Source organism: Lithobates pipiens, unplaced genomic scaffold, assembly GCF_037356315.1.
Source record: "Lithobates pipiens isolate NorthernLeopardFrog02 unplaced genomic scaffold, aLitPip1_a1.2 Scaffold_23, whole genome shotgun sequence".
Classification (NCBI taxonomy): domain Eukaryota; kingdom Metazoa; phylum Chordata; class Amphibia; order Anura; family Ranidae; genus Lithobates; species Lithobates pipiens.
Window position 1 is genome coordinate 23,381,668 of NW_027507785.1, and position 22,533 is coordinate 23,404,200.

The window sequence follows — 22,533 nt, forward strand, 5'->3', positions numbered from 1 at the left end:
GGGAGTTGGGTAAAACAGTAGTTGGGTAGTTTATATTGTGCTGGAGGCACACAACACCCACTAACTCCTGCAGATGCCTTTTTTATAGAACAGCAGAGTTAAAGGGGTATATACAGATGTATACTGTGCTGTGCTGGAAGCACACACAACTTCCAATAACTCCAGCAGATGTCAATCGGGCCCAAATAGAGAACAGCTATGTAGGTGGATAATAGCGGTATGTACTGGGTACAGAGCAGGCACACAGCACGCACTATCTCCTGAGTGACACTACTGACTGCAAGCTCTATTGTTAAAGATGGACCACTAGCTATATAGGTGAGGTGAATATCACGGTGTATACTGCGGTCAGGGCACGCAGACAATAACCAGAAAACAGCAGAGTTAAAGGGGTATATACAGATGTATACTGTGCTGTGCTGGAAGCACACACAACTTCCAATAACTCCAGCAGATGTCAATCGGGCCCAAATAGAGAACAGCTATGTAGGTGGATAATAGCGGTATGTACTGGGTACAGAGCAGGCACACAGCACGCACTATCTCCTGAGTGACACTGCTGACTGCAAGCTCTATTGTTAAAGATGGACCACTAGCTATATAGGTGAGGTGAATATCACGGTGTATACTGCGGTCAGGGCACGCAGACAATAACAAGAAAACAGCAGAGTTAAAGGGGTATATACAGATGTATACTGTGCTGTGCTGGAAGCACACACAACTTCCAATAACTCCAGCAGATGTCAATCGGGCCCAAATAGAGAACAGCTATGTAGGTGGATAATAGCGGTATGTACTGGGTACAGAGCAGGCACACAGCACGCACTATCTCCTGAGTGACACTACTGACTGCAAGCTCTATTGTTAAAGATGGACCACTAGCTATATAGGTGAGGTGAATATCACGGTGTATACTGCGGTCAGGGCACGCAGACAATAACAAGAAAACAGCAGAGTTAAAGGAGTATATACAGATGCATACTGTGCTGTGCTGGAGGCACACACAACTTCCAATAACTCCAGCAAATGACAATCGGGCTCAAATAGAGAACAGCTTTGTAGGTGTATATAGTGGTATGTACTGGGTACAGAGCACGCAGACAGCACGCACTAACACTACTGACTGCAAGCTCTATTATTAAAGCTAGATCACTAGCTATATAGGTGAGGTGAATATAGTGGTGTATACTGCGGTCAGGGCACAGACAGTAACCACTACACAAGAGCAAAATAGTAAATCAGCCAAAAACGATTGGTGTGTAACTGTGTTGAAGGTACACAGAACACCCACTGCTTCAGATGCTAACAAACACTACACGAGGCCGCCTGAAAGGCAGCTTTATATAGTGTGGGGCGTGCACTACACAGTCTGAGCTATGATTGGCCACAGGCAGGATGCCTGTGGCCAACCATTGCTCTCCTCGCTACTGGTGCTGCGATTGGCCAAGCATGCGGGGTCACAGTGCATGCTTGGCCAATCGTGAGACAGCAATGCATTGCGCCATCGCAGTGCATTGTGGGCCACACGAATTTTGCCGCGAACGGCCCAAACGTTCGGAATTCGGCGAACGCACGAACGACCGATGTTCGAGTCGAACATGCGTTCGACTCGAACACGAAGCTCATCCCTAGTAGAGTGGATGACCAAGCTGTCCTCATCCCCCTCATCCTCTATCATCCAGGCTCAGGGTACTTTATCTAGCAAAGCAGCTGCAAATGCGGCCTATTTCCTTGGCTCAATAGCATCAGTCACTCCTTCCCTAGCCCCACCATGTCCTGAGGAGTCCCCCGAACTGTTTGACCACAGTGTTAGGTACATGCTCCAGGAGGATGCCCAGCATTTTGAAGGCTCTGATGATCGTACCCAGCAAGACAAAGGCAGTAACGTGAGCCCAGAGAGAGGGAGTGCCCAAGAAGGACAGTCATCTGGCAGTCATGTTCCCCCAGCTGCAGCATACTGCCAGGTTTGCTCCAGTGATGAGGAGGGAGGAGATGATAAAGTCACTGACTCCATGTGGGTGCCTGATAGGAGAGAGGAGGAGAAGGAGGCACATCTACAACGAGGTAGGATGCTCTCCAGGGGCCAAGGGAAGCACACTGACTGCATCACACCGCAGAGCTCCGCATGTGCAGGGTGCTGCTGTCTCTGCACGTTATTCCAAAAGTTCTTTGGTGTGGGCTTTTTTGAGACGAGTTCATCAGCCACTTGGGCACCACATGCTTGACCAGACATATGTCAACCTGCCATGCAGTTTGTTGGCAAGCATACCTAAAAGACCCACACCAAAGAAAAAAGCAGACCTCTCCTTGCTCCTCATCAGCGGGATCTCTAACCCCACTATACCTTCAGTCCTCTCTGAAACATGCACTGAGTTGAATGAAGGTGTAGAATTAGTAGATTGTCTGCAAGTACTTGGCTGTGACACACATATCGGTACACCAACATCAGATTGTACCAGGCAAATTTGCCTGCTCCAGCTGCTGCACCGCCAAAAAGAAGTTCACTCCCAGCCATCGACATGCCCAGCGATTGAATGCTAGCTTGGCTAAATTGACACTGTCCCTCTTGTCCACCTGTTGGAGCACATGCTGTGTGGAATAATGGACAGGGCACTTGAGGCAGAACAGAGGCAGGAAGAGGAGGACTTCCTTAACTCTCAAGGCCCCCCCTTATCCAGACACTGTTCCTGCTGGCCTGCCAATTACACAGGAAGAGGACAAGGAGAACGAAGAGGAGGAGGATTGTGTCAGCATGGATTTGGAACCTAGCACTCAACATCAGCAGCAGTCTTTAAGGGATCATTTACAGTCCCAAGAAACCCATGGACTTGTACGTGGCTGGGAGGAGATTGCTGCGAATCATGTCGTCCTTAGTAACCCAGATGACTCCGGACCAAATGTCTCAGTTAAATTACGCTGCATGGCCTCCCTGATCCTGCTAAGCCTGCAATCGACCCCTAGGAAGGGAAATTCTTTCCTGTAAGAGTTGATATGGGAAAAATGTGTCTCCTCTCCACTGATGCTTTATCACCAATCCTTGTTTCACTAGAAACCCCAAATTAAAAAAATAAATGTCATTGGGACAGAAAGGGAGGTGGAATCTTCTGAAGAAGTGCATAGACAGCAAAAAAAAAAAAAAAAAAAAAAAAAATGTTACAGGGGTGATAACCCTTTCCATGTTTTCCAAAAAGCTTTAAAAAAATGCAGATTCTACTTCACAACAAACCTACACAGTCCCTGCCTTGCTTTCACCGCCTATATTCTGCTGTTCAGAGAATATAGGGCCTGGAGGCCCCACACCTTTCATTATTTTTTTGGGGGGGTGTGCGGGGTTGACCTTAATATCCATTCAAGACCCAAAGGGCCTGGTAATGGACTGGCAGGGGGCGTTTACCTATGCCGCTTGACTCACTGATTGTCATCTATATTGCCAGGACCAGACATTACATTAAAGCCGCAAGCAGTTTTAAATGACTTTTATTCCTTTAAAAATTTCATTTTGTGCAGGGACTGTTCTAAGCACGAGAAACACCCACGACTTTACAGGCATACTATAGACACCCCCAGGTATGATATTTAAAGGAATATTTAACTTTTTTTTTTTTTTTTTTTTTTTTTTTTTTTTTTTTGCATTGATACATGTCCCCTGGGGCAAGACTCGGGTACCCAAGCCCTTTTTAGAATAATAACTAGCATATTAGCCTTTATAATTAGCACTTTTGATTTTGAACATTCGAGTCCCATAAACTTTAACAGGGTTCTCAATTTTTCGCACATTTTTGCAGGTTCTGGTGCAAACCGAACCGGGGTTTTTTTTGTCTCATCCCTAATCAAGACCAAAGCTCTGTTTGACTTCCCAACATATCAGGTCTGTCTGGTAAGCTGCTCTATGTAATTGTTAGTGGAGGAAATCAGATTGTAGAGTGTATGGGGTGCACACATTGTTGTTTTCAAGTTTACAGCTGAAGCCCTGCACCTCTATATGGAATGTGTTGAAGTCGTAAAAACCTGACAGAGGTTGTAACCTTTCCTAATGGCAATCAAAAATAAATAAAGGGCTAAACATTAACATTGATTGCAATATGCACATCTTGTTTTTGTTTTACTCAATTGAACCTCTACCTATAAATGTGTAGATTGTCACATTTATTATTATTATTATTAAAATTGTCCCTATGGCACTGGGCATGTTTATCACCTTTACTAATATCCAGTGCCGGGACAAGGTCATCCAGCGCCCAGGGCAAAGATGCCAAACAGCCCCCCCCCCCCCCTTTCCCTTAGGGTTAGGCTCAGGGTGCCCCCTACCCCTGCAATATACCATTGCGCCAGGGGCAGCCGTCCCTCCTGCCCACCCCTTGTCCCGACCCTGCTAATATTTACAGTATATATTAGTGACGGTGATAAATATGTCTAATGCCCTAGGGACAATTTTCCACCTCTACTTCTATAAAGGATTGTGTGCTGTCCGAGGTGATATTGTGATCAGATTTCTATGTAGCTGATACTTTGTATATATTTTGTGTCATTTACCTATCAGGCAGGATTTATCTTTGTACATTGATCTGATGTTGATGATTGAAATAGATACAAATAGACAAAGATTTGACTGGGCTGATTGAGTAGATACAATGTTTTGTTTTCTTGTTTCTTTCCTCCATTGTGATTTAGGTTAAGAACACCACGATTGTCTCAATGTGTCTTTTCAGATAAAGTAACAATGTAAGGCGGGAGATTGTGGAGGATCTTTTATTGTAACAATGTGTGAGTGCGGCATAAGTGTTTACTCAGCTCTGCCACCTCCTGGTCATTTCTGGTAGAACACGGGGTGTGAGTGCAGTACAAGGTGAGGAATAGAGGAATGTGGAGATGATCTCCGCAATCCATGAAGAATCGGGATGGGAATAGAAGGAAGGTTCATGAATTCCCCTCCCAATCTGCTCATCATCTAAAGAGTCTTATTGTTAGGGTTATTAAACGCCCACTGCTCTGATTGGCTCAGATTTCAAATTCCTGGTTTCAAATTTTCCCGCCTGAATAGTGAAGAACGTTACAGACAAACAACCAGCCCTTTTATACCGCCAAATCCGACACCGAGATCATCAGATGATATTTCTCGGATAAATGTCTCATCTATGCTTCATGTGCATTTAGTCTGGAATAAATAGAAATGGATTCTAAATGTTACCGAATAACATAAAACATTTCCATGTGTTCTTTTTATGTCAAGTCCTCAAAATGCAGAATCCACCCCCCCCCCCCCATACAGAACAGGATAGCGAGATGACTTCTCTCATAGATCTCTATCTTTCTATAATGATGGGAAATAAAGTATTCCACGTTTCATCATTAGATCTGTATAGGATGATGGGACTGACCTCTATCAGATATGTACCAGTTACAGATTTCCCCCCCCATAGTAGAACTAGAATAATACATAGTGAGATTACTGGTAGAAATCATGACATTTGTACAATGAATCAATAAAACAAATATTTCATGTCTGAAGAATCAGATGTGTCCCCTCTTTGTAACTAGAAACCAGCAACATGTTATCAGTGTGTCTAAGTAAATGGAATTCTGTGCAGAGTATTCGGCATGTATAACGGGCTGAGAATTGCGATGTGATGAGAGCTCATTGATGGAAATGGTGGGCGGCTCTTAGAAGAGCCTTTGTGTCTTGTGTTGGGATGATGATGGGGGGATGGGGGATTACTTGGCGCTGGTGTACTTGGTGACGGCCTTGGTGCCCTCGGAGACGGCGTGCTTGGCCAGCTCTCCGGGCAGGAGGAGGCGGACGGCGGTCTGGATCTCCCGGGAGGTGATGGTGCGGCGCTTGTTGTAATGAGCCAGGCGGGAAGCTTCGCCGGCGATGCGCTCGAAGATGTCATTGACGAAGGAGTTCATGATGCCCATGGCCTTGGACGAGATGCCGGTGTCGGGGTGGACCTGCTTGAGCACCTTGTACACGTAGATGGCATAACTCTCCTTCCTGCTCTTCCTCCGCTTCTTGCCGTCCTTCTTCTGGCTCTTGGTCACGGCTTTCTTGGAGCCCTTCTTGGGCGCCGGGGCTGACTTGGCTGGCTCAGGCATGATTCGGGGCAATTGTAGATTCTCTGCTCTAGGAAAGAAAAATGTGCTGGAGCCGCCCCCGTGTGCTGCTTATATAGACGTCCTATGCAAATGAACCTCATCCCTCCTCACTCTTCTATTGGAGAATTCGGGCATGTGATGGGGGAGTGACGTCATGCTTACTCTTCTCCTTTACAGATTGGTTTAGAGACAAGTCAGGACACTATTGGCTGGATTCAAAGGTGACCAATCACAGCGTGTGATGTCAGAGCACTGAGTGTATAAATGAAGGGGAGTGGCTGTGGGGTGATATTCTACCAGCGAATAACCCGATCATCCAGTTATCATGTCAGGACGCGGCAAACAAGGAGGCAAGGTTCGGGCTAAGGCCAAGACCCGATCATCCCGGGCTGGTCTGCAGTTCCCAGTCGGTCGTGTTCACCGCCTGCTGAGGAAGGGCAACTATGCGGAGCGGGTCGGGGCCGGAGCTCCCGTCTATCTGGCCGCCGTCCTCGAGTATCTGACGGCTGAGATCCTCGAGTTGGCCGGCAACGCCGCCCGCGACAACAAGAAGACCCGCATCATCCCCCGACACCTCCAGCTGGCTGTCCGCAACGACGAGGAGCTCAACAAGCTGCTGGGCGGAGTCACCATCGCCCAGGGAGGAGTCCTGCCCAACATCCAGGCCGTGCTGCTGCCCAAGAAGACCGAGAGCCACAAGGCCGCCAAATCCAAGTAATCCCGACAATCCGCCCGCCGCCTCTATTACCCAACACAACGGCTCTTCTCAGAGCCACCCACCTCCCCATACAAAGAGCCCCGCATACATCGCTTTCTTTACCATTCACTTCTATGTTTTTTTGTTTTTTTTATATGATTCATAAGTTCACTCTAAAATCACTTTGTATTCATTCACACTGCTTACAGGTCAGTAGGAATATTCAGCTGCGTTATACCTCTCCGTACAAAGACTCGCATACATTGTTATCGGGAGATCTGATTGTAAAAATAGACAACCGAAAAAAGATTTTCTTTTACATGTTGGAAATAAAATGTTTCCTGTGACAATGAGGTGAGATCCCGATGGGGGACGATGTGTCAGGATGACACGTGTCACTAATAAGAAATGACGATAGATTTTATACTGGCAGCTTTCATTACAGGGACTCTTATTTCCCCTCCACTTCTGATGATCGTCAAATCATTCTCATCTCCCGCCGGAGTTCTATGGATTGATCCGACAATTGCGATATTGGACCCCTGTCATTTCACACCGTGCAATCCCCCAACAATAATATATAGGCGGGAATTGGTAAGGTCCGTTGTATGGTTTTTACTGCAGAGTGGAGATCACTAGAAAGTCTCCTGAACACGTGTTTTCTCCTCCGAGAAAGCAGAGACTTTCTTTGGACTCTCCAATAAAACATTGCTGGCTGTGGGGACAAAAATCTCACATTGTACCCGACAGAAATGTGTGGTTTAGACAAAAACTCATCCCTTTTATACCTCCAAATCCGACATTTTAAATTTCGGTCAGACAGGAAGGACTTCAAATTATTAAATCAAACATTTAAATATGTTCTAATTTATTCCAACGACTGCCCAGGTGAAACATGTGGACAAAATGAGAACCACAGACATCAAGATTTTAATTTTCTATGGAAAGTGGTGTTTATCGGCGGAACAATCCACCTGAAAAACAAGTGAGATAACAATATTGTAATACAGATCAGTTATATTACATCTAAAGAAAATCGTGCAATCTGATTGTATAGTGTATGTTTAGTTAAAAAGAACTCCCTTCCCCACATACTAAAACGTTAACTCCAGAAATGTACAGATAATGATAGCCCTTTGTATGAGAAGGTGGGTGGCCCTGAGAAGGACCTTTGTTTCGGTGAAGTGGGTAGGTGTTTATGAGGGTTTAGCCTCCGAAACCGTAAAGAGTGCGGCCCTGGCGTTTGAGAGCATAGACGACATCCATGGCGGTGACGGTCTTCCTCTTGGCGTGCTCGGTGTAGGTGACGGCATCGCGGATGACATTCTCCAGGAAGACTTTGAGCACCCCGCGGGTCTCCTCATAGATGAGGCCGGAGATGCGCTTGACACCCCCTCTGCGGGCCAAACGTCGGATGGCGGGTTTGGTGATGCCCTGGATGTTGTCCCGGAGCACCTTCCTGTGCCGCTTGGCGCCTCCTTTCCCCAGACCCTTCCCTCATTTACCGCGACCAGACATGATAACTCTTCCCTGTTACTAAGAGAAACTGAGAATAGCTGAAGGTCTGTCCGCCCTCTTTTTTTATAGAGACTGTGCGGACCTGATGGAAACCACCCTGAGAAAAGGCGGAGTCACACCCATTCGATACAGAGAATAGATTTGTTTTTCCACGTTAGGCTTCTAAACATTCTGCTGTTTGGAAAAATATTAAGGCAGCAGAAATACATCTAGAGAAGACAAATAGATTCTTCCTCCTTTTTGATTTTATAGCTATTCTTCGAAGATTGTACCGAAAATATCATTTTCTTGGACTCTTCATAACAGAAACCACAATCACCAGATACTATTGTCAATAATAATGTCATATCTATAAAATAGTTCTCTGAAAATGAAAAATATTATACGGATAACCCCTTGTTTTTTCACCGACTTAAGTTATTGCGGACCTGATAGGAGACTAATGGAAAGGGGCGGGGTCACAGCGTGTTGGTTTTCTGTAGAGATCTATAATAGAAGACATTTCTCTATCGTGTTCTGTGTGTAGCAGTGGTGAGATGCTGGATTCTGAGAACATATAGAAGTGTTTTCTCATGGTTCAGTAACAAACACAATTCTTTCCTAATCATTCCGGACTGAAGACATAGAGTACTAATCATATTCCCCGATAAATGTCTCTTCCTTCATCATCCAGTAATACTATCTTCTTTTGAGGACTACAAAGAAATGTATTCTGAGATCTCTTTATGTTTTCATTCCAGAAAATACTTGTTCAGTAGATTTTCCATTGATCTATATAGCAGAGCGGATTCTGTATTCTGAAGTCAAAGCAAAGACCAAAAAAAATCTGAAATTAAAATATCAAACGCATTTATTGGTTAATGAATCCATGAAATAATACAAGCATCGAATAAATAAATAAATAAAGAATTAATGACAAAAAATGCTGAATTTGATGTCCCCCTTTCAGTCATTTCTCCTCCTGGTTATACATTATAATAGGGGTGCCGCCACTGTATCCTTTCACTGGTGACTTTTCTATCCGGTCAATTATATAAAGTCCCCACAATGTGTTCCTTCAGGCCATCCACTACACCCATGTATTGCAACATCTCTAATCTCCAACTATCCTGTCATCAGTGATGTATCTCCGGGAGTCCCGGAACAGATTCCTTGTAATACATTGTATCACTTCTCCACAATCCTCCCAGTGCAGAATGACGGCTCTCTGATCACCGTGTATCCCTTCTACACTGACCATGAGATAGTAGCAGGCACAGCTGCTGCATGTTATCATAGGGGCACAAAGTCCTTCAGTCAGTGGACAGGCACACAAGGATCTCATGTCATCATATGCTTTGATTAATTTATTTGTTTTTGTTTTGTTTTCAATATTTTTCATTAATGATGTTACGCACAGTAAATTAGGAAATGGAATCAGGAAGGCAAACGTTACGATCACATTGAAACTCTTCCCAGATCTCCGTACAGAAGTGATGTGTCAGTGTTATACCTTCATGTGGAATAGTTTGATCATTTGGGGACAGTTTTCATCCCTTTTTTTATTGAAGCTTGTCAATGATAACAGTAAATCTCTAGAGGGCCACTTGCAGGCAGTGAGGTCTTTGGTATAAAATGACTTATTAGAGGGTTTACAAACACATCTAAATGGATCATGTATGGTGTTTGTATACAGCAAGTATGGAAAATGAGCAACCTCTCCAGTCCTCGAAAGTGGGGGGGGGCCCAGTAGGATAGGAAGTTCACAGCAACATGAACACATGAGGAGGAATAAGCCGTGATTAGAGTATAGGAATCAACATGGTCGCAAATCAATTGTATTGTATCCAGATAGTTATTGCGGATACACACGGAATCTCTAGATCTACCTAGGTCGCTTCCAAGCATTACCTATAGATATTTTAGCTGCCCATTTAGGATACAGTGCATGTTTGGAATTGCTGACAGCCGGTTTGTAAATTAGGAGAGTTATTTGAGCTTTTTTAGGGAATAGTATCCATTGTAACCGAGTACATTAAGGTGTGCACTCTCACCCAAAGTCTTCCAGGTGAGAAACAATCTCGGCCACAGCCTCAAAAGCACATGTGGGGACACCTCAGGGTACTCCTCCATCCACTTGTATTGTGTCATTGAGTCACCATTACATAGAGAGGATTCCAGTGACAGTCATCCTATGGGCTCTATAGTGGAGATGTCCACAGAGGACAGTGAAGGCGGAGATGTTCCCGGAATGACCTCTAGGTGGCAGAGTGGAACAATAGATGTGATGGAGTCCTGAGACCAGAGAGCCTCACCCCCCACAATCCCCCTGATCCCCATTATAGGGGACATGAAAAGTCTTCTTTATAAGTCGGATATATACCGTGATCGGTGACCTATAGGAAGTGAGCATGGACGGATCGCACTGTGTATTTGGCGGAACAGACAACAGCTGCTCAGTGTGGAATCCCCGCTCACACTTTCTATCCTGTATAACAATCCACACTGAAGGAGTTCGGCGATCTCCGAGCATTGTGCGATGTGCGGACACTTCACTCTGGATTTGGGAAAACAAAATAGCGATCTATTCCAATAATAGAACGTGCAGATCTAGGCGGGCAATTTGAAAATTAAGGCGCTATTCGAGTGAACCAATAAGGAGGAGGAGGAGGGGCGTGCTCTCATTGTCCAATCAGAGGGCTGCAATGTGTATAAATAGCGCTGTAGAGCGGTCTGAACTCATATTCCTTGTATCGGCGAAACACTGAACAGTGATGGCGAGAACCAAGCAGACCGCACGTAAGTCCACCGGAGGGAAAGCTCCCCGCAAGCAGCTGGCCACCAAAGCCGCCCGCAAGAGCGCCCCGGCCACCGGCGGAGTGAAGAAGCCTCACCGCTACAGGCCCGGCACCGTGGCTCTCCGAGAAATCCGCCGCTACCAGAAGTCCACCGAGCTGCTCATCCGCAAGCTGCCCTTCCAGCGCCTCGTCCGAGAGATCGCCCAGGACTTCAAGACCGACCTGCGCTTCCAGAGCTCCGCCGTCATGGCTCTGCAGGAGGCCTCTGAGGCTTACCTCGTCGGACTCTTCGAGGACACCAACCTCTGCGCCATCCACGCCAAGAGGGTCACCATCATGCCCAAAGACATCCAGCTGGCACGCCGCATCCGCGGGGAGAGGGCATAGAGACACTCCTAGCTACTACTCCCTCCATCATCCCAACACAAAGGCTCTTTTCAGAGCCACCACATCCTCCTATAGAAAGAGCTCCATATACTGCATCCTCACACCGACTATATGACTGCAATTCCCGCTACCAGATTCTGCACATTCCCCGGAAATATCTTTGTATTTCCTTTTCTAGACCTTCGGCAGCAAAGCTGAGCCGTAACATTGTTTCCAAGAATAGTAACACTTCACATTTCTGATGCAGTAGGAAATGTTTTAGTATTTTGCCGATCTCTTTCCAACTTCATATACAATGTAACAATATATAGCCGACTAACACAAACCTGACATTCTCACACACAAGACTAACTGAATTTTCTGCATATTTAACAATTTCTCATTCCAAGCTCCAGGAAAATCGATCTTTGACAAGTTTTTAGAAATATGGGGTGAGGATCGAGCAGCAGGTTAGACAAAGACTCGCATACATTGTTATCGGGAGATGTGATTGTAAAAATAGACAACCGAAAAAAGATTTTTTTACATGTTGGAAATAAAATGTTTCCTGTGACAATGAGGTGAGATCCCGATGGGGGACAATGTGTCAGGATGACACGTGTTACTAATAAGAAATGGCGATAGATTTTATACTGGCAGCTTTCATTACAGGCACTCTTCTTTCTCCTTCACTTCTGATCATCACAAATTCTCCCAACTGGAAAGGAGCGCACTGATCTCATCCCCATCTTCACACCCCCCGCCGGAGTTCTATGGATTGATCCGACAATTGCGATATTAGACCCCTGTCATTTCACACCGTGCAATCCCCCAACAATAATACATAGGCGGGAATTGGTAAGGTCCGTTGTATTGTTTGTACTGCAGAGTGGAGATCACTAGAAAGTCTCCTGAACACTAGTGATGGACGAACTTCCGACGGGACGTTTCGCGAACGCGAAATGCGAACGGACCCAAACGTTCGCGAAACCGACCGTTCGCCGCGGGCCCCATTGACTTCAATGGGAGGCGAACTTTGCAAACCTTCATGTCGAATTTGCGGCCACGTGGTAATTATTAGGGGGTAAAACGTAGTCCCACCATCTGGACAATGACATAATACATGTATGAGGTGAATTTGGGATCGATAACTACAAGCATTTTTATTTTATTTGGGAAATTGTTCTAACAATTCAGGACTATGGAGCTAATGAAGGCAATGGAGGAGAGGGAAGGTCAGGGACCAGGGTAGGCAAAGAAGAGGGTGCAGGAGATGATCACCAGCAGCGTGACATACCGGAATGACACATGCACCGTGATAGAGGCATCTGACAGCAGCACCGTAATACAGAGCACTGACAGCAGCACCGTGACATACAGCGCTGACAGCAGCACCGTGACATACAGCGCTGACAGCAGCACCGTGACATACAGCGCTGACAGCAGCACCGTGACATACAGCGCTGACAGCAGCACCGTGACATACAGCGCTGACAGCAGCACCGTGACATACAGCGCTGACAGCAGCACCGTGACATACAGCGCTGACAGCAGCACCGTGACATACAGCGCTGACAGCAGCACCGTGACATACAGCGCTGACAGCAGCACCGTGACATACAGCGCTGACAGCAGCACCGTGACATACAGCGCTGACAGCAGCACCGTGACATACAGCGCTGACAGCAGCACCGTGACATACAGCACTGACAGCAGCACCGTAAGCAGCCCCAGGAGGAAGTCAGCACAGCACAGGGATGGTGTGATCCCCTCATAATAAGAACCCCCAGGAGGAAGTCAGCACAGCACAGGGATAGTGTGATCCCTTCATAATAAGAACCCCCAGGAGGAAGTCAGCACAGCACAGGGATATCATAAGCAGCCCCAGTAGAAATATGACACCGCTCAACCTCTTCAAAGAGGAGGGTAGGGGCATATAGTACGGTGTGCTTTTTTGGGTCAAGGAAGTGAGCCAAATGAATTAAGAAGGTCTGTGTGCTTGATTAAAAAAATAGTTTATAGACATATACATGGTCTACTGGTCACATGTGTTGAATTCCTCCGAGATCCATGCCTCATTCATTTTTAGAAATGTGAGGTAGTTAACACTGTGGTGAGCTAGGCGAGTACGCTTATCGGTCACAATCCCCCCTGCTGCGCTGAACGTCCTTTCGGACAGGACACTGGATGAGGGGCAAGCCAACAGTTCGATTGCAAATTGGGCAAGCTCTGGCCAGAGGTCAAGCCTGCCCACCCAGTAGTCTAGGGGTTCATCACTCCTCAGAGCGTCCACATCGGCCGTTAACCCAATGTAGTCGGACACCTGACGGTCTAGGCGTTCCCTGATGCTGGATCCGGATGACACCTGTCGATGGGTCGGCTGAAAGAATGACCTCATATCCGAAGTCACCAACACATCTTCAAACCGGCCTCTTCTTGCAGGCGCTGTTGGATTGGTACCCGCAAATCCTTCTCTGGGAGTGGGAATTGCTCCTCTGCCAGCGCACGCAAAAGCAGAATGCAGCATTTCTCGAAGCAAGGCCTGGAAGTGCTGCATTCTGACAGCCCTCTGCGACGGCGGTAACATTTCCGCCATTTTGTGTTTGTACCGGGGGTCTAAGTACGTTGCCACCCAGTACTGGTCCTTGACCCTCATGCTTTTTATACGGGGGTCCCTATTAAAACACTGGAGCATGAAGGCCCCCATTTGCACTAAAGTGGAAGCGGTGTGGTGGCCTGGCTCCTGCTCATCATCCAGGATAATGTCGTCCTCTTCATTCTCCTCTCCCCATCCTCGCACAACAGGGATCCCAGAAAGGTTTAAAGCATGCTCTTCTTGCTCCTGCTCATCCGCCCCGGCACCATCCTCCTCTGACTCCTCATCAGACTCCTGTTGTTGACTTGTCTCAGATAGAGTAGCCCCCCCTGGGAATTCATCCAGCATTGCGACTTCCTCATCTTCCCGCTCCTGCTCCTCCACAGCCTGATCAATGACACGACGCAATGCACGCTCCAGAAAGAAGGCATAAGGTACCATGTCACTGATGGCGCCATGGCTGCGACTGACCAGTTTGGTGATCTCCTCAAATGGCCGCAGAAGTCTGCATGTGTCGCGCATGAGCAGCCACTGGCGCGGTGAAAAAAAACCCAGCTCCCCAGAACCGTTTCTTTCGCAGAGTTCATACAGGTAGACGTTAACTGCACGTTTCTGCTGGAGCAGCCTATCAAGCATATAGAAGGTTGAGTTCCATCGCGTCGGGCAATCGCAAATAAGACGTCTGACCGGCAGATGGTGTCGCCGCTGAATGTCAGCAAGGCGAGCCATGGCCGTGTAAGATCTTCTGAAATGGGCCGAGATTTTCCTTGCCTGCCGCAAGATGTCCTGGACCCCAGGGTATTTGACAAGGAATCGCTGCACGACCAAGTTTAAGACGTGTGCCATGCACGGCACGTGCGTGATTTTGCCCTGTTTCAATGCGCTAAGCAGATTGGCACCGTTGTCACACACCACTTTACCAACTGTCAAATTGAGCGGTGTTAGCCACTCATCTGCCTGTGAACGCAAAGCTGAAAGGAGTGCCGGGCCAGTGTGGCTCTTTGCTTCCAGGCACAACAGACGCAGCACGGCATGGCAACGTCTCACCTGGCATGTGGAATAGGTTCTGGGGAGCTTGGGCGGTGCAGTGGAAGAGACGCTAGCAGCGGAAAAGGAGGAGGCAGCTGAGGAGGAGAGGGAGGAGGATGGAGTAGGAGGAGGAGAAGAAGAGTCAGGCCTGCATGCAATCCGTGGCGGTAAAACCAAATCTACACGGGTGCCACGGGTTACATGCTTGACGGCCGTCAGAAGGTTCACCCAGTGGGCAGTAAAACTGATATACCTTCCCTGCCCGTGTTTGCTAGACCACGTGTCTGTGGTCAGATGTATCTTGGCACCGACACTGTGTGCCAGAGATACATTCACTTGCCGCTGAACATGGCCATATAGCTCTGGGATGCCCTTCTCTGAGAAATACTTCCTTCCTGGGACCTTCCATTGTGGTGTTCCAATGGCCACAAATTTGCGAAAGGCCTCCGAGTCCACCAGTTTATATGGCAGTAGTTGGCGGGCTATGAGTTCTGACAAGCCAGCCGCCAACCGTTGGGCAAGAGGGTTATCCGGCATCATCATTTTTTTACGCTCAAACATTAGGCCCACGGAAGCCTGCCTTTTTGCAGAAAAATGTGAGCTTGGCGTGATGGAAGGTGGAGTGGAGGACAATTGTGAGGAGAGAGGAGAAGGAGAAGTAGAAGACGAGGCTGGACGGTGAGAGCCTGCAGTGTGGCTTTGTGTGTTCCGTTGCTCCCACTGGGCTCGGTGATGGCTGCTCATGTGCCTTCTTAAGGCGGTCGTCCCTAGGTGAGTATTGGGCTTACCGCGACTAACGCGTTGACTGCAAAGATTGCAGATGGCAACGCTATTGTCAGCAGCGGACACGTTAAAAAAAGCCCACACTGCGGAGCCATGTGCCGGTGTCCTGGGAGCGCCAGATGTGACCGTACATGGTCGATGACTCGCTCCTGATACATTTGCAGTCTGCTTTGTCCCTGCTGTGCAATGTAAGTCATTGCTGCTTCTCCTCCCTATCTGCTGGTCCATATCTCCCTCTGAACTCCCCTCCTCTTCCTCTCTTGTGGGCACCCACGTGACATCACTAGACACGTCATCATCAACGTCACCTTCCCCACCGCTATAAGTAGAGATCTCGGAGTAGGCAGCAACACCGGGGACCAACCTCCTCCTTGGGCTGATCTGGGTACTGGCGTCAGACTGCTGAGTAGCGCTTGTTGCTACCTCCTCTTCCTGATCCAATACCAAGAGTGGCTGCGCATCAGAAATGTCCTCTTGATATGGATCGGAAAATAATTCCAGTGACTCAAGCGGAAGGTATGTGGTGGTGGTGGTGGTGGTCGTGTTGTTGGTGGTAGTGTCTTTGGGGGTGCACATAGCAGAGAGTGAAGAAGAGGGTGCAGATCGAGAGGATGAGGAGGGTGCAGAAGAGTAAGGCTGAGCGAGCCACTCAACCAAGTCTGGTGCATCCTTTAAAGTAATTGAACGCACCTTCTGCAACTTCCCACTTTGGCTCAAGCCTGTTGCTCCTGCCCTACCCCTACCACCCCTGCGGAAGGGCCTGCCTCTTCCTCTGCATGTCATTTTTTAAATGACCCTGTGACAAAACTCTTAGTCCCTATACCGCTGAAGGACTGCTGCAGTATAGGTGAGCGGTCAGCAGTGGTGCACGTCAACCCTATCTATTGTGGACCTATAGCGGTCCTTACAGAACAGCAGACTGTACCGCACTCAAGCCTATGTACCGTAGCACCCTATACCAAGTTACCAGTCCTTATAAGAACTTTTGTGGACCAAGCAGGTTGTGTATTAGTGTTTAGCAGACTGTACGTCAGTCCCTATACCGCTGAAGGACTGCTGCAGTATAGGGCAGCGGTCAGCAGTGGTGCACGTCAACCCTATCTATTGTGGACCGATAGCGGTCCTTACAGAACAGCAGACTGTACCGCACTCAAGCCTATGTACCGTAGCACCCTATACCAAGTTACCAGTCCTTATAAGAACTTTTGTGGAACAAGCAGGTTGTGTGTTAGTGATTAGCAGACTGTACGTCAGTCCCTATACCGCTGAAGGACTGCTGCAGTATAGGTGAGCGGTCAGCAGTGGTGCACGTCAACCCTATCTATTGTGGACCGATAGCGGTCCTTACAGAACAGCAGACTGTACCGCACTCAAGCCTATGTACCGTAGCACCCTATACCAAGTTACCAGTCCTTATAAGAACTTTTGTGGACCAAGCAGGTTGTGTATTAGTGTTTAGCAGACTGTACGTCAGTCCCTATACCGCTGAAGGACTGCTGCAGTATAGGGCAGCGGTCAGCAGTGGTGCACGTCAACCCTATCTATTGTGGACCGATAGCGGTCCTTACAGAACAGCAGACTGTACCGCACTCAAGCCTATGTACCGTAGCACCCTATACCAAGTTACCAGTCCTTATAAGAACTTTTGTGGAACAAGCAGGTTGTGTATTAGTGTTTAGCAGACTGTACGTCAGTCCCTATACCGCTGAAGGACTGCTGCAGTATAGGTGAGCGGTCAGCAGTGGTGCACGTCAACCCTATCTATTGTGGACCGATAGCGGTCCTTACAGAACAGCAGACTGTACCGCACTCAAGCCTATGTACCGTAGCACCCTATACCAAGTTACCAGTCCTTATAAGAACTTTTGTGGACCAAGCAGGTTGTGTATTAGTGTTTAGCAGACTGTACGTCAGTCCCTATACCGCTGAAGGACTGCTGCAGTATAGGGCAGCGGTCAGCAGTGGTGCACGTCAACCCTATCTATTGTGGACCGATAGCGGTCCTTACAGAACAGCAGACTGTACCGCACTCAAGCCTATGTACCGTAGCACCCTATACCAAGTTACCAGTCCTTATAAGAACTTTTGTGGAACAAGCAGGTTGTGTGTTAGTGATTAGCAGACTGTACGTCAGTCCCTATACCGCTGAAGGACTGCTGCAGTATAGGGCAGCGGTCAGCAGTGGTGCACGTCAACCCTATCTATTGTGGACCGATAGCGGTCCTTACAGAACAGCAGACTGTACCGCACTCAAGCCTATGTACCGTAGCACCCTATACCAAGTTACCAGTCCTTATAAGAACTTTTGTGGAACAAGCAGGTTGTGTATTAGTGTTTAGCAGACTGTACGTCAGTCCCTATACCGCTGAAGGACTGCTGCAGTATAGGTGAGCGGTCAGCAGTGGTGCACGTCAACCCTATCTATTGTGGACCGATAGCGGTCCTTACAGAACAGCAGACTGTACCGCACTCAAGCCTATGTACCGTAGCACCCTATACCAAGTTACCAGTCCTTATAAGAACTTTTGTGGACCAAGCAGGTTGTGTATTAGTGTTTAGCAGACTGTACGTCAGTCCCTATACCGCTGAAGGACTGCTGCAGTATAGGGCAGCGGTCAGCAGTGGTGCACGTCAACCCTATCTATTGTGGACCGATAGCGGTCCTTACAGAACAGCAGACTGTACCGCACTCAAGCCTATGTACCGTAGCACCCTATACCAAGTTACCAGTCCTTATAAGAACTTTTGTGGAACAAGCAGGTTGTGTGTTAGTGATTAGCAGACTGTACGTCAGTCCCTATACCGCTGAAGGACTGCTGCAGTATAGGGCAGCGGTCAGCAGTGGTGCACGTCAACCCTATCTATTGTGGACCGATAGCGGTCCTTACAGAACAGCAGACTGTACCGCACTCAAGCCTATGTACCGTAGCACCCTATACCAAGTTACCAGTCCTTATAAGAACTTTTGTGGACCAAGCAGGTTGTGTATTAGTGTTTAGCAGACTGTACGTCAGTCCCTATACCGCTGAAGGACTGCTGCAGTATAGGGCAGCGGTCAGCAGTGGTGCACGTCAACCCTATCTATTGTGGACCGATAGCGGTCCTTACAGAACAGCAGACTGTACCGCACTCAAGCCTATGTACCGTAGCACCCTATACCAAGTTACCAGTCCTTATAAGAACTTTTGTGGAACAAGCAGGTTGTGTGTTAGTGATTAGCAGACTGTACGTCAGTCCCTATACCGCTGAAGGACTGCTGCAGTATAGGGCAGCGGTCAGCAGTGGTGCACGTCAACCCTATCTATTGTGGACCGATAGCGGTCCTTACAGAACAGCAGACTGTACCGCACTCAAGCCTATGTACCGTAGCACCCTATACCAAGTTACCAGTCCTTATAAGAACTTTTGTGGAACAAGCAGGTTGTGTGTTAGTGATTAGCAGACTGTACGTCAGTCCCTATACCGCTGAAGGACTGCTGCAGTATAGGGCAGCGGTCAGCAGTGGTGCACGTCAACCCTATCTATTGTGGACCGATAGCGGTCCTTACAGAACAGCAGACTGTACCGCACTCAAGCCTATGTACCGTAGCACCCTATACCAAGTTACCAGTCCTTATAAGAACTTTTGTGGACCAAGCAGGTTGTGTATTAGTGTTTAGCAGACTGTACGTCAGTCCCTATACCGCTGAAGGACTGCTGCAGTATAGGGCAGCGGTCAGCAGTGGTGCACGTCAACCCTATCTATTGTGGACCGATAGCGGTCCTTACAGAACAGCAGACTGTACCGCACTCAAGCCTATGTACCGTAGCACCCTATACCAAGTTACCAGTCCTTATAAGAACTTTTGTGGAACAAGCAGGTTGTGTGTTAGTGATTAGCAGACTGTACGTCAGTCCCTATACCGCTGAAGGACTGCTGCAGTATAGGGCAGCGGTCAGCAGTGGTGCACGTCAACCCTATCTATTGTGGACCGATAGCGGTCCTTACAGAACAGCAGACTGTACCGCACTCAAGCCTATGTACCGTAGCACCCTATACCAAGTTACCAGTCCTTATAAGAACTTTTGTGGAACAAGCAGGTTGTGTGTTAGTGATTAGCAGACTGTACGTCAGTCCCTATACCGCTGAAGGACTGCTGCAGTATAGGTGAGCGGTCAGCAGTGGTGCACGTCAACCCTATCTATTGTGGACCGATAGCGGTCCTTACAGAACAGCAGACTGTACCGCACTCAAGCCTATGTACCGTAGCACCCTATACCAAGTTACCAGTCCTTATAAGAACTTTTGTGGAACAAGTGAGTTGTGAATGTTTAGCAGACTGCAGCAGAAGGGCAGCAGTCAAGTATAATATCCTTTCTATATTTGGAAGAAAGAATATTATACATGTACAAGCCTATTACTGTACCACTGATACCAGTCCTGAAAAGAACCTTTGTGGAACTAATAATAACAGCAAGTCTTTAAAATTACCCTCACTGCCTGACAACACTGCTTCCTTCCTGTCCCTATACAAATTGGCAAAAAAAGAGAACGATTAGTGGTTACTGGAACAGCTCTTTTGTGGACCTTGATAGTAACAGCTAATGATGATGATGATGATGATGATGATGAAAGACTAATCTGGCTGTCCCTGTAGCATACACCGTCCTTTCCCTTTCTCTAAACTAACAAAAGACACTCAGGCTGCTGCAAGAATCAGCAGCACAGCAAACCTATCAACACCTAACACCTATACCAGTCCTGAAAAGAACTTTTGTGTACCAAATAGCTAGTGGTTTATCTCTCCCTACTCCACACAGGAACCTGTCCCTATCGTAACAGAAGAAAGAATGTAAAATGGCCACCGGATCGGGTGTATTTATAGGTTAGGGGGAATGTACAAGTGTCCATGTGCTGTCATGTCTCAATTGGCTGTCCTGTATCACATGATAAACGTGTCACCAAAGGTTAAAGTTCTTGTATACATTAAACACGTAAGTCCGCCGCGGCGAACGACGGAAAAAGGCGTTCGAACGTGCGGACCGCGAATGTCGGAAATTCGCCGCGAAACGACCGCCGGGCGAACCGTTCGGCCATCACTACTGAACACGTGTTTTCTCCTCTGAGAAAGCAGAGACTTTTTGGACTCTCCAATAAAACATTGCTGGCTGTGGGGCCAAAATTTCACATTGTAATCTACACATTTCTGTCGGGTACAGACAAAAACTCATCCCTTTTATACCGCCAAATCCGACATTTTAAATTTCGGTCAGACAGGAAGGACTTCATATTATTAAATCAAACATTTAAATATGTTCTATTTTTATTCCAACGACTCCCCAGGTGAAACATGTGGACAAAATGAGAACCACAGACAACATCAACAGATTTTAATTTTCAATGGAAAGTGGTGTTTATTGGCGGAACAATCTACCTGAAAAACAAGTGAGATAACAATATTGTAATACAGATCAGTTATATTACATCTAAAGAAAATCATGCAATCTGATTGTATAGTGTATGTTTAGCTAAAAAGAACTCCCTTCCCCCCATACTAAAACGTTATAATTCCAGAAATGTACAGATAATGATAGCCCTTTGTATGAGAAGGTGGGTGGCCCTGAGAAGGACCTTTGTTTCGGTGAAGTGGGTAGGTGTCTATGAGGGTTTAGCCTCCGAATCCGTAGAGAGTGCGGCCCTGGCGTTTGAGAGCATAGACGACATCCATGGCGGTGACGGTCTTCCTCTTGGCGTGCTCGGTGTAGGTGACGGCATCGCGGATGACATTCTCCAGGAAGACTTTGAGCACCCCGCGGGTCTCCTCATAGATGAGTCCGGAGATGCGCTTGACACCCCCTCTGCGGGCCAAACGTCGGATGGCGGGTTTGGTGATGCCCTGGATGTTGTCCCGGAGCACCTTCCTGTGCCGCTTGGCGCCTCCTTTCCCCAGACCCTTCCCTCCTTTACCGCGACCAGACATGATAACTCTTCCCTGTTACTAAGAGAAACTGAGAATAGCTGAAGGTCTGTCCGCCCTCTTTTTTATAGAGACTGTGCGGACCTGATGGAAACCACCCTGAGAAAAGGCGGAGTCACACCCATTCATGACACAGAATAGATTTGTTTTTCCACGTTAGGCTCCTAAACATTCTGCTGTTTGGAAAAATATTAAGGCAACAGAAATACATCTAGAGAGGACAAATAGATTCTTCCTTCTTATTGATTTTATAGCTATTCTTCGAAGATTGTACCGAAAATTAAATTTTTTTGGACTCTTCATAACAGAAACCACAATCACCAGATACTATTGTCAATAATAATGTTATATCTATAAAATAGTTCTCTGAAAATGAAAAATATATACGGATAACCCCTTGTTTTTTCATCGGCTTAAGAATTTAGCGGACCTGATAGGAGACTAATGGAAAGGGGCGGGGTCACAGCGTGTTGGTTTTCTGCAGAGAATTTCACATTCTTAGAACCTTGTAAATATTTAGCAAATTGCATGTTACAGAGGGGGAAACCGATCTTCAGACAATATATATATATATATATATATATATATATTTTTTTTTTTTTTTTTCACTTATTCCTTCACTGTACATACGTATCTGTGTCATGGTTACTACTATTTATTTCACATTTCTTTTTATACATATTCTGGTTGTGATATGAGGACGATCTTAACTGATAC

The 22,533-nt window shown here is 47.1% G+C and overlaps 4 protein-coding genes and 1 pseudogene across 4 annotated transcripts; 2 read left to right on the forward strand and 3 right to left on the reverse strand.

The window, feature by feature from the left end:
* Positions 1–5,446: 5,446 nt before the first annotated feature.
* LOC143927315 (histone H2B 1.1) lies at positions 5,447–6,128 on the reverse strand. Its single transcript, XM_077451321.1, has one exon. It carries the CDS (start codon positions 6,091–6,093, stop codon positions 5,713–5,715), a length of 381 nt encoding a protein of 126 aa, XP_077307447.1. The 5' UTR covers positions 6,094–6,128; the 3' UTR covers positions 5,447–5,712.
* Positions 6,129–6,386: 258 nt separating this feature from the next.
* LOC143927313 (histone H2A type 1) lies at positions 6,387–8,307 on the forward strand. The gene has a single exon (XM_077451320.1). It carries the CDS (start codon positions 6,419–6,421, stop codon positions 6,809–6,811), a length of 393 nt encoding a protein of 130 aa, XP_077307446.1. The 5' UTR covers positions 6,387–6,418; the 3' UTR covers positions 6,812–8,307.
* Positions 7,658–8,677, reverse strand: LOC143927316 (histone H4-like; annotated as a pseudogene).
* A 2,380-nt stretch (positions 8,678–11,057) lies between these two features.
* On the forward strand, positions 11,058–11,534 carry LOC143927317 (histone H3). Its single transcript, XM_077451322.1, has one exon. It carries the CDS (start codon positions 11,062–11,064, stop codon positions 11,470–11,472), a length of 411 nt encoding a protein of 136 aa, XP_077307448.1. The 5' UTR covers positions 11,058–11,061; the 3' UTR covers positions 11,473–11,534.
* Positions 11,535–21,227: 9,693 nt separating this feature from the next.
* Positions 21,228–22,387, reverse strand: LOC143927318 (histone H4). Its single transcript, XM_077451324.1, has one exon. The coding sequence runs from the start codon at positions 21,817–21,819 to the stop codon at positions 21,508–21,510; it is 312 nt and encodes a 103-aa protein (XP_077307450.1). The 5' UTR covers positions 21,820–22,387; the 3' UTR covers positions 21,228–21,507.
* Between the last annotated feature and the right edge of the window lie 146 nt (positions 22,388–22,533).

Excerpts from the sequence above, each read along its gene's own strand:
- LOC143927313 (XM_077451320.1), top strand. The coding sequence starts at position 6,419 with ATGTCAGGACGCGGCAAACAAGGAGGCAAGGTTCGGGCTAAGGCCAAG.
- LOC143927317 (XM_077451322.1), top strand. The coding sequence starts at position 11,062 with ATGGCGAGAACCAAGCAGACCGCACGTAAGTCCACCGGAGGGAAAGCT.
- LOC143927315 (XM_077451321.1), bottom strand. The coding sequence starts at position 6,093 with ATGCCTGAGCCAGCCAAGTCAGCCCCGGCGCCCAAGAAGGGCTCCAAG.
- LOC143927318 (XM_077451324.1), bottom strand. The coding sequence starts at position 21,819 with ATGTCTGGTCGCGGTAAAGGAGGGAAGGGTCTGGGGAAAGGAGGCGCC.